A 15,835-nucleotide genomic window follows, 5' to 3' on the forward strand; every position below is an offset into this window, starting at 1 on the left:
ACCAGCAGACCTCTTTGTAAGTGTAGGTCACAGGCACTTACAAAGAGGGGTCTCTGTCTGTTGTGACATCTGCTTCCTCATCTGTAAAATGGGGATAATAACTGTACCTATTTCCTAGGGATATTGTAAAGATTAAGAGAGATAATAATCCTGCACACAATAAACCTCAAAAACACTGGCTGCTATTATTATTTAAAGAGATCCTCTCAAGATAATGGGGAGATAACTGTGGATATTTATAATATGATGGAGGTTCATTATATTATTCTATTTTTGCATGTATTTGAAATTTTCCATAATAAAAAGAACAGAAATCAAGGAGGCACATCCTATGTCTGGTTGGAATCAGCGCCGATAACAGATCAATAAATACAGACTTCTTGGAATAAATGATAGAGTAAAAATTTAAAAAAATGAAAGCCTTGGTTTTGTAATTAAAAACAAACCCCTCTCAGTAAATTATTCTTAAATTGTCAATGGAGTTTTGGGCTGACAAAATAATGTGGGTGAGGTTGAACCAGAAGTTGAAGTTTGCTTAGATCTTCAAAAAACCTTTGAATCAAGCGCCACAATCAAAACTATTTAGAAAGCCAGGGAGGAAGAAAAAGGGAAATGAGTGGGGAGAGGGGAAGAGGAGAGAGAGGGGACCACCATGGAACCTGGGGAAATTCTGTGCCATGCCTTTGAAAATGAGAAATAAAAGGTGGGGAGCACAGCCTACTTCTCTGGATGGGGGGGTGGGGTGGTGCAGACTGTTAATTCTTTTAGGAATCAGTAATACACCCAATCTTACTTATCAGCCTCAAAAAGATCTCCAGGAAGGATGCCTAATGACATCTCCTATCTGCACATGACCCAGGGAGTGAAACACCAAATTGTGCCAACCAACAGCAGGAAGTATCTAGATATTGTGTGAGTTGTTAGAGAAATGTCAGCTGAACTTCCATATCATTATCACTGGAAATAAAACAAGTGCAATCTCTACGATTTTAACAAATATTATTTGGAGGATTATAAGCTTTTCTACCCAGAACATGGTTCTTAATGTCAACTGAAGATTAATTTGTCAATTTTTCCCCCAGTATCTACCATGTGCCAAGAACTGTGCTAAATACAGGAGATACAAAGGTGAATAAAGCAGAGGGAGTCTGCCTTTAAGGATTAGTACCTTGCTCTTTTAGATATCTGCCAAAAATTTCAACAGAAGGCAGGGTTCACCTCAGAAGGACACTGAAACAAAAGGTTACCTTTGTACCCGTTTGTACAAAAACTTAGTGTGTCTACAGGTGGGTTTTTGTGTGTGTGGTTTTTTTTTGTCCTGCAAGAGGAAGGCTGAAAGGAGATATGAACACCATCTGTGAAACCACCAAGGAAACAGATGGGGTAAACATAGGTTTATTCAACCTAAATCCTAGTGTGCTAGAATTACAGGCTACTCTTTGAAATCCCAAAGAGGCACATTTAGGACACCTAAGATCAAATATGAATTCATGCTCTTAAAAACTCATGAAACCTGAACTTAAGAGATAATATAGGTTGAAATAGAAGTGATTTTGTGAAATGGGAAAAGGAGACATAATTCCAGTTTAACAGGATTTTTAGGACACTGCCAAAGTTCTAATCCCCACAAAGCAACAAAACAAAACTCAAGATAAAGCATGTGAGAAAGGATGTTTGCTTTCCTTAACAAAGGGAGAAAACTGACAATGTGAAAACTGGTGAGACAGTTTCTTTCTTATTTTAAACAAAGAGATGCAGTGATTCTTGGGAAATCTAATTAAGGTTTGAGTTTGTACTTTAACACTCTTTACTGACAACCTCTCTTCCCTGACAGCTCTATAAACCAGTGGACTAAGGACCCTTCTTGCTCCAAGCTTACATGGCTGGATCTGGGTGGACAAGAGAGTTTCATAGTTTGAGATATTAACTTTTCAGAAAAAGAGGCAAATTCATTGTCCTCCAAAGTCTAAGGTCAGAGGGATAAAACGCTGAAAAGGGGTTGAGATCCTTTTTTTTTTTTTTTTTAATTTTTATTTATGATAGGCACACAGTGTGAGAGAGAGAGAGAGAGAGAGAGGCAGAGGGAGAAGCAGGCTCCATGCACCAGGTGCCCGACGTGGGATTTGATCCCAGGTCTCCAGGATTGTGCCCTGGGCTAAAGGCAGGCGCTAAACTGCTGCGCCACCCAGGGATCCCAGGGTTGAGATCCTTAAAAGGAGAATTCTGGTGGCCCTGTCCAACAATTTGATAAAAACTTAATAATTTTATCTAACAGTCATTAAAAGATAATGGCACTGTAGTGTTAACCTTTGTTTAACTTGCTTTATACGTGTTGACTGTGACTCCTAGATCATTTTAAGTCAGGCTTGAATAAAACCAGTTTTCCGCTTGATTCATTTCTCCTTCTTACAGGCAGAATTTTGGAAGGAAAAAAAAAAGCAGCGAAAAACAAGAAGACAAACTAAAAACAAAACTTCAACTCAACGAAGATCTAATTTCAAATTAGCAAGACTGCACTTTTTTTGCATGCATTATTTGCAAGTTTTTTCCTTGTAGATACATTTATTATATTTTTACATAGCTGCAGTTCTAGTTAACATCACTTTGATTTCCATGATTTCCACTTTTAAAATGTAATCTCAGCTGGGGGTTATTCCCCCCCCCCCCCCAGGGGACATTTGGCAAGCTCTGGAGATATTTTTTATTGTCACAAGGGGGGGGGGGCTGTGCAACTGGCATCTTCCAGGTAAAGGCTAGGGACGCTGCTCAACATCCTGCAATGTATAAGAAAACTCCCCACGACCAAGAATATCTGGCACAAAATATTGATGGTGTGGGGGCTGAGAAACCAGAAGTATTAAATCACAGTTTCTGGGCAGCTCGGGAGGCCCAGCGGTTTAGTGCCTCCTTCAGCCCAGGGCATGATCTTGGAGCCCTGGGATGGAGTCCCATGGCAGGCTCCCTGCATGGAGCCTGCTTCTCCCTCTGCCTGTGTCTCAGCCTCTCTCTCTCTGTGTCTCTCATGAATAAATAAATAAAATCTTAAAAAAAAAATCAGTTTCTAGTATGAACAAGCATCGTTTCTCAATGAATTAAACCTTTCATTGAGAGGGATAGGTCATAATTAAGTTAAATCATTTCTCTCATGTTGGACTATTAGGCTGTTTCCAATTTATCCTTATTATAGATAATGCTGCAGTGGACATCTTCACTCACTTTTTTTTTCCAGCTGGATAATTTCCTTAGAACGAATTCCTAGGAGTCAGAAATACTGAATAGATGAGTTGGAATATTTTTTCATGCTTCACAAGTTATATTGCCATTTTGCTTAACCACTGGATTAAACCGAATTACAACCCGCCAGAAGTGTGTAAGTGTTCCAGTTTCACCAAAACAAAGGCACAACTGGGTGTTACCATTAAAAAAAAAAAAAAAGAAAGAAAGAAAAAAGAAAAGCGAGAGGAGGCACACATCCCAAATATAAAATGGTACCTCCAGGTTGTCTCAATCTGCGCGTAAATCACCACTCAGGATAAATATTTTTCCAAACTTGTTTTCTGTTGCTATTATTTTTGACATACGTTGTTTATTATGTCTTTTACTTATTTTTCTCACTCGTTCTCAATGTTTTCCTTGTAAAATTCAATGTCATCTTCATGGAGCATAGACAGCGGTGCTGCCGTGGTGAACACAATTTTTAAAAAACTTTTTTTTTTTTTTTTAAAGTTTTGCTTTTTCTGCCCCTACAGCATAGATATGTTAACGTCTCCTGCTGGAATTTTCATTTACAATTTTAATACTTTTTTTTTTTTTAGGTGCTGGTCACCTCACCCAACCTGCAGCCTCTACACAGAGAGGCCCTGGGGAAGAGGAGAAGCTTCTCGAGCGATTGAAGTCAGCCACCGCGGTAAGAGCAGCCCTTGGTCGCCGACGGTCCGCGGGAACTAATTTCTCTTAATCAAATGAAAGGCCCGAGGAGGAGCCACGAGGCAGAAAGGAAACTGTGTGTGAAGGAGGATACCAAGTCCTGTGAGGAGGCTGAAGGACCCGCATTAATAGGGGGGCATCGTACCTTCAGGACTTCGGGACTGGCAAGGCTCCGTGTGCAGCTATTAATATGCAAAAAACGCCTTCATAAATACTTGATTCTGTTCACAGTGGGGAGGCAGCTCATTTGAAAGAGGAAATGGAGCTTGCAGTTGAAACATGTCTGCTTGTCTCCTTTTTCTTTTTTCACTGCTCTTTTCATCTGCGCGTTCCCCCTCGCAGTCTCTTCCCCCTCTTGCGGCGGCTCAGCCCGCTCCTCCGCCTCCCAGGAAGTCGTGGCGGGCGCCGCGGCTCCCACGCCTGCGTGCGGAGCCGCCCGGGGGCCTGCGCGGTGGCGGCGGCGGCGGCGGCGGCGGCGGCGGCGGCGGCGGCGGCGGCGGCGGGCGGCGCGGGGCGGGCGCCTCAGGCCTCCGCGCTCTTCCGCCGCGCGGGCCGCGGGCGACGACGCGCGCCGCCGACGTTTCCAGTCCGGCCGCTAGGGGGCGGCCGCGGGCGGCCTCCCGCTGCCGGGCCTCCACCCGCGAAGCGGGGCGCGCCTGGCTCGCCCCCTCGGCACCGCGCCGCCCGCCCCGTCGGGGCTTGTTTCCCGCATCTACGTGTGACTTGTCGTGGAGGCGTGATGAGGCCCAGGCGGCCCTCCCTGGCTTTGGTGGCGTGTTTCCCCGTCCCCGCAGCTGGCGCAGCGACACAGAAGTGCAAGTGCTTTAGGTGACCCCACTGCGCCCCGCGGCCAGACCCCCGTGGGGGGAGGGAGAGGCCGAGTCGGGGAGGGGCTCATGGGAAGGAGAGAAAAGTAGAAACTGATGCGGACGCAGATCAGCCTTGGGTGCCCCCCCAGCTGCCTCACCCTGCAGGGAGCCCACTGGGTTTGCCCGCGGCCCATCAGGGCACCGAACTGAAATCTGCTGGGCACAAATTTGTTTCTAAATCCTTTCCAGATGCTTTATAGTCAACATGAAATTAGTCGTTTGCATGGAGTCAGTTGAGGAAGTAGTTACAATTTTAGTCGGTGATTAATCTAATAAAGGGCCATTAGCCTCCAGAAGGGAGGGGTGGGAGCCACCTCCTCCTTCCTCAGCCTCACCCCCACTCTCCCTGTGTTTAGGGGCTGGCGGGGCCCCCTCGACGGTCTCCTCGGATGCCTTTCGTTTTGGGGCCCACTTGAAAAGGAGGTAAGACTACTTGTGACTTGGACAAACCCACCGGTTCTGTGGGGGAACAACGGCCGTCTTCACAAGAGAGGCCCGTGAAGTTCGCAGAGTGAGAGGGTCGGCCACAGCTTCAAAGGAGAAGCCTACGTACAATTAGAGTTTAAGGCCCTCGGTCTGGTGTGCCCCCTTTCTGACTGCAAGGTTAATAATTCGGTCTAGGGCTTAATTTGACAGGACTGAGCCACGCTTTTATGGCAGGTGATATTAGGTCTCCTGAAATACAGGCAGGGGAGCTGTGTGAATTTGGAGCATGTTTAGGGTTATGTGAGGCATCTGCAAGGCCTTTGGAATTGTGGAATTATCAAAATATAGCATAGTTATATTTTCCTTAGTCACAGACTCTCTTAAAAAAGAAAACCTTCTAGATCCCTCATAAAGGCTATCTTCAAAGCAGGAATGCAAAAAAAAAAAAAAAAAAAAAAAAGAAGAAGAAGCAGCAAACGTTGGTTCAGTGGTTCCTCAGTAGCAGGAAGGGTCAGCTCAGCTGTGTTTTACCTCAGCAGAGGCCTGGCCCAGGCCTGGGGTTCAAACAGTGAGAGTTCAGGTCCTTCCTCAGAACCCAGCTAGGCACACACAGGAAAACAAAACTACTTTTATTATTATTGTTTTTTAATGAATGTGTGGCCAGAGGAGAAAGCCGGGCTGTGGCAGGAAGCCAGAGATAAGGGAGAAATAGAGGTCATGCCCCCCTCTCCTAGCCCAGGCTGTTGCCCAGCAGGAAGAGACCTGAGAGTGCCCTGGAGCTGTGCTCTCTCTCTTCGGGTTCTCTGAGACCCTGGGGACAGCTCTAAGAATTCCCCTGAGTTGTCTCTCTAGAGTGAATTTGAAGAGTCCCAACCTCAAAGCTTCAAATAAAGGAACAAACATAGAAATATTTGTGAATGTACATCCTTGAAACGCTAATAGATATTTCTGACCCACCCAAATGAAGCATTTGTCTCCTTTCTTCATAGTATCCTTACATTTATTTCCCTTGATTGTTACTCTTCCCCCTCCCCATTGGAATAAGAGTTGGATGGGAAAAAATGGACCCTTTAGCACAGTCTTAGTGCCAGCTGCCTTGATGGATGATACGTTTCTGTGTTTCCTTATTCCCTTTTTGACTTTGCAGAAGTCAGGGAAAGGCTGATTCAACTCATTCAGGCACACGAAGAGCCACACAAAACAGCCCAAGTTGAGCTGACATTCCAAGGAACCTCTGTGATTTTATAATCCACTTGTCTCATTTTATTGATGAGGCAAATGAGGTCCAGAGAGATGAAGGCTCTCACCCAGGGTCACACAGCAAGCCAGCACAAGAACCCAACATCCTGCCTCCCAGTTTCATGCTGTTCAGTCAATACTGTACCTGCTTCTCTGGCTTTTGGGTCAAAGGTGAGATTTCATTAAGATTCGTGAGAAGATAGGTTCTGGATTCAGTGTTTGCTATGGTGAAAATCACAGAGAAAAAAGATTAAAGTTGTCAGATCTAGGTCTCATTAATTTTTATATATACTATATACATACACACCCAGGTCATGTGTATAAGATTATAAATACACACCTATGACATTTGAATTTACTCGCCAAACAACATCTGTACCCTCTATAAGCACCATCTAAATACCATGTTATGTTGAGAAGTTATACTCAAATTTCTATTTTTCTTGTCTTGGTTGCTCTTTCAAAGAAAAAAGTAAATTCTTTGTGCTACTAAAATTCAGATAAAGCTGGAATTAAAAAGGAAATATTGATGGAAAAAATCTGCTGATACTGTTGAATATAAATTTTGCATGATTGTACTTCACTGAAGTAGGAAAATGCTTCTGCAACCTTCCAGATAGAGAGATCAGAGATTTCCCTTTTCCCTTCTCATGTGAGGGGGCTACAGGAGAAGTGGAAACCTAAAACAAACAAAGGCAAAGGCCAAAGTAGGGCTCGTGAGAGGGGACAAAGGAAAATCGTGGAGCTTGCCATGAAGCAGGTGCCATGCAGACACTAATGTGGTGTTACTCTGCATGACTGTCCTCCGTGGTTGCATGACCACTGCCCTCCACAGATATGGAAGCTTAGGTTGTAGAACAAGTGAGGTTTTCAGAAATGATTTGAGCCCAGGACTCCAACCCCATGCTGAAAAAGGATAGGATTTATTTTGTTTTCCTTTTTATTCCTAAGAAAGTGAATTTAATGTTTATAAAGGAATGTTTATTTGAGAACAGATTTAGCTAAGCACATGGCTCCACTGACAAGGGTTTTAGCCTCTAGTGTGAGTGAAGTGTCCAACAAAAAGTTATTTCTATGCTTGCTACTTTTAAGAGCCCGTGGCATCTTTGTCTCTTTGACCTGAAGCTTCTACTCATTCCTTGTAGGCTGACCTTTCCTTTTCTGTTGTTTCTCAGCTGTCCTGTTCTTGTTTGAAAATGGCTTTAGGACAGATTTAAAACATTTCTTTTTTAAAACAGCTGGGGAAACTGAGGCCCAGAGAGTGGTTTCAAGAGATTGGCTTAAGGCTAGTCCTTGAAATAGTGTAAGACCAGAACCTGAACCCAAATCTCCTGACTTAGTATCTAATACTTTCCCCTCCACATCACACTCCCTCCATTAGCCTCACTTGAGCTTGCCACATCACAGCTGCTTGGCCATGATCCATCCTTTGGACAAATCCAGCCCAGCAGAATTGTGTTGAGAGGAGGTTCACTTCACTGTGGCTTGGAAGGAAACTTGGGTCTTTTAGAAATGAAACTTATAAATTCTAATGCATAAAGAAAGTTCTTGCAACACCAGGAGAATGAATCAGTCAGCCAGAGTTCAAGAAATGTAAACACATTTTTAGATAGGAGACTAAAAAAATCGCTTAGGACTTCTCCATCTCTTGGGTCAAGACCCTGGTAATTTACTGAGGTCCATGCTGTCAAGGAGGAGACACAACTCAAACTGCATTCCTGGGAGATAAAGCAATGGGGGTGGTAAAGCTTCCTCTCCCAACAATGTGGCTGGATCTACCCTTGTTATCAAGTTGAAGAAACTGATTGACCCATCACCCAATGCAGGCAACTGGCTGTGAACACAGGCCTGGCTCTTTCTCATCATTCCGAGCTGATGTGTACATTCACAGACTACAGACTGCACAACTTCCAGGCCTGCCTGAAACTGGGAGCTCGGAGTCTTTCTGTGATGAACATTTCTGCCACTAAAGAGATAAACAGAAAACACATTCCTTCTCTGGCTGCCCACCATCAGGCCAGAACAGATTTTCAAATGCTAGCATTAATCTAACCACAAGCTTTTAGCAAGGAGATAGCATTCCCACCAGATAATCAGGCTGTTTCAGAGATGACCCTTACAAGATGGGGTCTCATCCCAAACTCTTCTGCCTTTTTCAAATCATGGGATCCTTCACCAAACACTCAAAAGCAGGAAAGAGCTTCTGATTCTAGCATGGAATAGGGTGCCTTAAAATTTCCTTCTATTTAAACCTATGTTGATGATGTTTAATTCCCAAGTTGTCTTTGTTGTTTTGATAAAAATGAAATATAGTCCTATTTATTCCCATTGTTTCAGAATGCTTATTTCCCTTGGTATGGGATACTCTGGTGGGTCTCATTGGTATCAGAATAGATACCAAACTAAAAAGTCATCTTATCAGGCAGACTAGGCCACCTGACTTCGTGGTTGTGTGTCAGGGCTTGGGAAAGGACATCAGACCCACAGGCTCCAAAGTGGCCATTCTGTGGTTACAAGGGCAGTAGCTTTTGGAGGTACATTTAAATATGTTTAGGGCCTTTTCCCACACATGTCATTTCTGAGGGATGAGTACTCTTTGATCCCTAGTATGCTCTCATGACACTTCCCCCATAATTTGCAGTGGTTCCTCATTGGAGAGGGGATATATCTACTGCCAAACAGATCTCAGAAAGCACTCTGCCTTCTCACAGCTTTGCACATGGACCTGCTGACCCTAGCAGAAGCCAATGGGAGGAGTCCTGAAAGTCAGCTTTTTTACCTTCATGGTTTTGTATTTGTGGTCAAAAATGGAAAATCCAAAAGCAAATTCCAGATTAATTTAAAAAATCTTTCAGTATGAACTAAACCATAAAAGGAAGATAATTCTGGTGCCTTTACATAGCCTTGCTGACCTTTTCTTAAGTATGATATCTAAAAATACTTTATTTTATATGATATGACTCAAGATGCCTATGATCTATGGAGCGTTTGATGTGTTATAATAAATCTTGATCTGCTTGTTTAATGCAGGAAACCAAGACCTAAGCTGGCCTTTTGGTATTGTCATTATCAAATTATTGGGATAAGATTTAAGACCTTGATTATGCTACACATTTTTTACTTTAAATTTTGGGTGAAGAGGAGAGTGAGATGGGCGTATCAAAAAGTTACTCAAGACCTGAGAAAATCTCCAAGCTAAAGACATACCCCAAAGAGCTCTATTAAAGGAGCCAAGTAGATTCATCTAGAAGATATACATTGGTCTGAATTTAAATATGGAAATGCCTAGTAAATGCAAGGGCAATATTTTTCTTACAAGTTGGAATAAGAGTTCTTTTACTTGCTTATATCTTCTTAGACCAAGTCTAGTTCAGTCTCAAGGGTTTGGATTTAGCTTTGGGAACACCAGGTTCTCCCAAAAGTTCATAAATTATTTTTTATGGAGAGGTCCAAAGGTACATGGCAGTTTACCAAACCCAGAATGGAAGGCAAGCTAGACGGCAGAATCTAAGTTCAAGTTTTGCAGCAATAAAATATCAACTGCACAAGAAACCCTTCATTCAAGATACATTGTGGGATTAATAAGGATACTGTGATGGAAGACTGAGGAAGAAGAGAATTAACAAGAATGGCTGAAGGTGGAGCTACAAAGTGGCCAACCAATTCAATTCAGGTGGTGATTTTTTTTTTTTAAAGATTTTATTTATTTATTCATGAGAGGCACAGAGAGAGAGGCAGAGACATAGGCAGAGGGAAAAGCAGGCTCCCCATGGGGAGCCTGATGCGGGACTCGATCCCAGGACTCTGGGATCACGACCTGAGCCAAAGGCAGATGCTCAACCACTGAACCACCCAGGTGCCCCTCGAGTGGTGATCTTAATTCTTTGAGAGATACTATTCTTGGTCACTCCTTCTCAAATAAGTATAGACGTCTGGTCTTCTAGCCTTTAGGCTTACCCCCTTCAATCCATTTTTCAGATAGTTGGAAGAGTCATTTCTCTAAAATAAAAATCTGGTTATATTAATTGTGAGATCCTGCATAAATAGGATCTCACAATCTTTGGGATAAATTTTTCAGTTGTTACTATGGCTTTTCATAACCTAGCTCTTGCCTACCTCACTAGCTAACTGCACTTTTCCCCCACTCTCTTCTCTTCCTGTGCCCTGGGGGCCAGTGATTATAAGCTGCCTACACTTCTCCCATGTCACCATGTTCTCTAACCTTAAGGTGGTCCCTTTCCCTGGAGCATCCCTTCCTCTTCTTCACTTGGCTAGTTCCTACATATATCCTTAGAAAGTCAGCTTACGTGTTCCCTCATTCCAAAAACCTTCTCAAAGGCTGAGTTAGTCTGTACTTATTTATAGGTGTCACCATAATCTACTACTGTGGACAACACAAAGGCATGGACTTTGTTTCTCAACTGTAGTCATGTGCCTACCCCAGTATATGGCATTAGTAGATGGTCTCTTAGTGTTTGTTGAATGAATAAATGAATAAGCAATCCTATGTGCTTTGTAAAACAGACTCTATTGGACATGTTCCAATGCTTGTGACTTCATTATTTTTTCAAATAAGGAATTGTAGAGAACTAAGACAACAGTAAATGAAAAGCCATAGGCCACAGGAAGATGTGTGAAAAAAGCTAGGAGAGAAAAAAAATCCTAAAGAAAAGCCTCATGCTTCTTTATGCCACAAATGTCAGAGGCATGAGGAAACGGAAAGGAGTATTTATGGATTGCTAGTTAATAAAAGTTATAATTTTTTGGTCATTCTGACAGAAGAAAAAATAATATTCTAAACTTTATTATAGGTTGAGAGATATAACTGGTACTGTACTCACACACTCATACATACACACCCTACCATACCTTAAAATCCATACCAGCCTTAAAATGCATTGTGCTAAACGTTACTTCACTGCTTGAGCAAGGCCCTGACCCCTTGTGCATATTATACAGTAAGTGAACAGCAGATTCTGGCTATTTAGAAGGGACACATTCTGAGAATTTCAAGAATCCTTAGATTTGTGAATACCTTTAGTGTATTTCATATTCCCAATAAAAAGGAGTTCTTCAAGTTCTTAATGAGTCTATAAATAAAGGGTTAGGGTGATTTATAAAATTATTTTTTTCCAGAGAATCATAAAAATGTTAGACCACATCACTTTCTCTTATTTTTATCATCAGCTCCAGCAGTTGACCTTCTATTTAGGGCCATTTAGCAATATTTATATAAAAAGAATCAGTATTCCTCTTTTTGAAAAATAACTTCACAAGAGCAATTGCAGGTGTTATAGTGAATATAGATCACAACACTGAGCTATGGGTGCTCAGAGGAGAGCTAGGTGAACTCACTAGCTTAGTGATGGTCTTTTGTTTTCCAGCCTTATATCTTTGATTTGATTCCATGCCTCTGTAAGATGACATATTGTATGTGTCACTGATTTGTGAAGTCATTTGCAAATAGTTGAAACTGACCCTTCAAGTTCACAAATACCCAAAGCCCACCATTATATAATTCTTTATAATCCTCTCATTTTTCCTGAAAATACTCATTAAAACCAAATGATCAAAAAGAAAACAAAGAGTTGTGAAAGATCTATAGATGATTCCAGTGAATAGATGTCTTAAATTGCTCTTTGAACCCAGTTGCAGGGAGTATCAAATATTTTCAGAATACTGTTATATCCATTCTCTTAAAAACAAATGGTAATTTTAAGGCCAAAGAGATGCAAGAATTTTTTGTTAAGGTTATTGAGCAAATCAAAGGAACAAATGTTTCCTACATCTAAGCCTTGAAAGAGGTTCTCTATGCCTATGTGGGTGGTCCCATTGGAATGGGGAGTTGTTATTTAAGGGGTATAGGATCTCAGTTTTGCAAGAAGAGTTCTGGAAATTGGTTGCACCATGATGAGAATCTACTCAATGGTACAGAATGGTACACTTAAAAATGGTGAAAATGGCAAATTTTATGTTGTATATATTTTACTGCAATTCTAAAAAGTGACAGGGGGTAGGAGGAGATGAAGAATTGTACTCTGGGCAGAGACAACAGTATATTCAAAAGCTTGGAAATAAAGAGATTTGCATGAGCCTAAGGTCTTCTAGCTACTAGAAGTAGAGAAAAGAGGAAATGAACCTTTTTATTTTCTTTCCCTGAATATAGAGCTTGCCATGGGGCAATTCTGAAATAGTCGAAGTTTGTCGTTGGCACTCTACCATTTCCCTTTCTGTACTTTTCTTTTTCTTGTGCCTTCTTCTCTATATAGCTGTTTCTGTTCATCTAAGCCCTCTAGGGCAGTCAACTAGCCATGCATGTTTCAATGCTTAAACCTCTCTTCACTCTCAACTTACCCACCTCTCTTCCTACCTCTGTCAGAATCTTTAGTCCCTCAAAGCAGCTAGTTCTCAGGTAGGTTGCAAGAGGACAGCCATTTGATCAAATAATTTTTTAAACTAAAGGGTGAATGACTATTAACTTATCAGAAGTATCAACCTTTTAAGAGAATACTTCTGAATTCAAAGTGAATCTATTAATAAGATTTTAATAGTAGAATGAAGTGAAATTGTAACATTTTTGGCCATATTAGTAAGAATGTTTTTGGTCTGGAGAGCTACCCTGTTATGGCCTATCTTCCTAGAAAATCTGTCTCAAGAGTTTGGCTTCTCCCAAATTATTCCTACTTTTTTTTTTTTTTTTTTTAGCTTCTTCTCTTCTCATGTCTCTAAAAGTTGCAAATCATTTTCAGTGTTACCCACCAAAGGGTGTCTGATGCTAAGTAAGGGGAGTTGGGGGAGAAAAGGATGTACAACAGAAACCATTTATTTGTATGGCTTATAAAATCAGGAACTTCCTAAAGGCTCCATTTTGTCAGATGGAAACGTGCCTGTTTACATTGACATCACTGCTAAACATGCATTGTGATAAAAATGCAGGCTTCTGGGGTTCAAATCACAGCCATTTAGCTGTGTGCCCATTTACCTTGGGCAAGTCACTTAACCTCTCTGAGTCACATCATCCTAGATGAAAAATGAGGATAGCGATAGAATTTACCTCATATCATTGCTGTAAGGACGAAGTAAAATAATGAATGTAATGCCCTCAGCACAAATGTTTGGCATATCAAAGATAGATAACAATGATAGCTATCATCTCCATCATCATCATTATCATCCTCCTTCACTACTAGAGGGTTCCTATTAAGAGCTGTTCTGGCCCAGTTCCAACCAACAAGTGAAAAAGAACAGAACTGACACTGAAACTTCCCACCATGGTCAGGATGTCCATCCAAGGAGAATGGCAGGAGGCGTAATGCAGAATGCCAGGCTCTCAAGTACTTCTCTGCTTACAGATTTTGAGATTGGCAAGCGTATGATTGTGCCTTTTCTCCTTCTAGTTTTGTAGTCTCTGGCAAAAACAATTCCTTCCCCTCAGCTCTGGCTCCAGCACTCCATCTGTGACATTGCTTCCTGTCACTATAGCAGGTCCCTCATTCAGGATTCATTGCTGCCTGCCCCAAAATAAGCAGTGAGGAAGACCACACACATTTCTCTATTAATCAAAGACGATTTTTAGGGGAGAGGGAAGGTTTCTACATAATCATCCTTTCCCCCTGGTCTGAGGCAGAAGCAGCAATGGTGGTAGACAGAGGATGAGCTGCAAAGTCAACCTACACTCCTAGTTTTTGCTTCTTTCTAAATGGGGGAATGAAGTATAAAAGGGAGCTTGGAAGAAGTAGTACTGGCCTCAGTCCTCCATTTAGAATACATGTCCAAGAGTATTTTCCAGATACTTTCCTCATTTGTGGTGGCGCAGGCTGAGCTGTGCAATGTCCACCTCATTATAATGTGAATTGTGCAGCATATGACCTGCAGAACCCATAGGACACCCCTGCAGATTTTCCTTACTGGGCCTGCTAAGCACAAGCACTTGGTTTAGCTCCTCTTCTCGCCTAATATTTATACTCAGGCCACAGCACACGGGGCTACCCATGAGTAACTCCTGAGGACACCACATTTCTGAGGCTCTCCAAGAAGTGAATCCTCTTCCCTACTTTTGCTATATTAGGGGAGAAATTGCATGTTTCTGGAGGTCTCAGTATAAAATAATGTGTATGTGAATCACATGATATAGAGGAGAAGTAGAGGTGACTTTTTTAGAGAAAAATCTTACTTCTTAGGGGACGCTGAATACTAGACCCCTCCTTTTCATGGCTGGTATTTGAATTGACAGATTCATAGGCTGAAAAACAATAGGGGTTTTACCTGTGAGTGTGAAAATGTCTTGAAAAAAAGCTATTTTTCTTACCTCAAGACAAGGGAAAACCAAGTGGAGCTTTGATGCTTAAGCCTCATAATAAGTTGAATGGTTTTTTTTTTTAAAAAAAAAATCTGTTGATGCTATCATGGAGAGAAGGTTGATCTGGGATTTTAAAAGCCCGGAAGAAAATAATACTTTTATTTAAGATGTTTAAGGGTGAAATCCTGTAGGGACTGTGATGCTGAAATTCTGAGAGGAGAACTTTTGATGGAGTAAGAGCATGAAACAGTTAATGCTTGACACATGCTGTGAGGAGATGCCCAGATTTGAACAGCAGATGTGCTGTGGGGCCCCAGTGCATGCAGCAATAGGGGGATGACAGACAAGTGTGAGGAGCCCCAGCCTGCAGCTGTAGCGCAAATACAAGGGTTGGACCAGGGGGGACAGGAGGGATTCTAGCCCATCTGATTCTAGCCAAGAGGACAGACAGGCTTCTGCATAGCCCTGATTTTTTTTTTTTTCAATCTCTTAAAGTTACCTTGGGCGAGAATTATTTTCCTGGCTGTCCTTGTCAGTCAAAATGAAAACTAGTTAAAACAATGCTGTTTTAATGAATGAGGAGAATTTGCATGATGTTCCAGAGAAAAACAGTTAAGGGAAGGGGGTGGTGATGATAGATGGCAAAGAGGTCAACTGAATGGATCTGAGATAGAAGAACAGTTTTTAATGGGAAATTTGGGAGTGTGTGTGGGGGCGGGTGGTTAGGGGTTTGGGGTATACGAGGTATTGAAGAGATACCAATAGGAAGGAAAAGTGAGGGAGAAATCATAGAAAATTCAAACTGGAAAAGACTTTGAGATCTTCTAATTGCCCCTCCAACTCATATCCAAATACACATATGTATGTATGTATGCATGCTTCATTGTTTCATTATGGATGATAAATACCCTAGACAGGTTGCCAAAAAAAAGAATGTTCATTTTTATTGATTTGCTAAACTATGGTGGGCTTGGAAAAGCCTGTTCCTGGGTGTTTTTCCTCCCTGGAGTGCACAGATACAGCCGTGTGCACACACATAACTTAGGCTGAGCAGGGCAACTTGGGATTCTAAGAA

The 15,835-nt window shown here is 41.9% G+C and overlaps 1 protein-coding gene across 8 annotated transcripts in view; it reads right to left on the minus strand.

The window, feature by feature from the left end:
* KIAA2012 (KIAA2012 ortholog) overlaps positions 1-15,835 on the minus strand; it is a 122,754-nt gene that overhangs the window by 61,956 nt on the left and 44,963 nt on the right. For all 8 annotated transcript variants that reach the window (XM_072741970.1, XM_072741967.1, XM_072741964.1 and 5 more), the window contains one exon: positions 6,607-6,683. In XM_072741970.1, the coding sequence (XP_072598071.1) occupies positions 6,607-6,683 (77 nt within the window). The remainder of the gene's footprint in view (positions 1-6,606; positions 6,684-15,835) is intronic.

This window comes from Vulpes vulpes, chromosome 16 (genome assembly GCF_048418805.1).
Source record: "Vulpes vulpes isolate BD-2025 chromosome 16, VulVul3, whole genome shotgun sequence".
NCBI lineage: Eukaryota > Metazoa > Chordata > Mammalia > Carnivora > Canidae > Vulpes > Vulpes vulpes.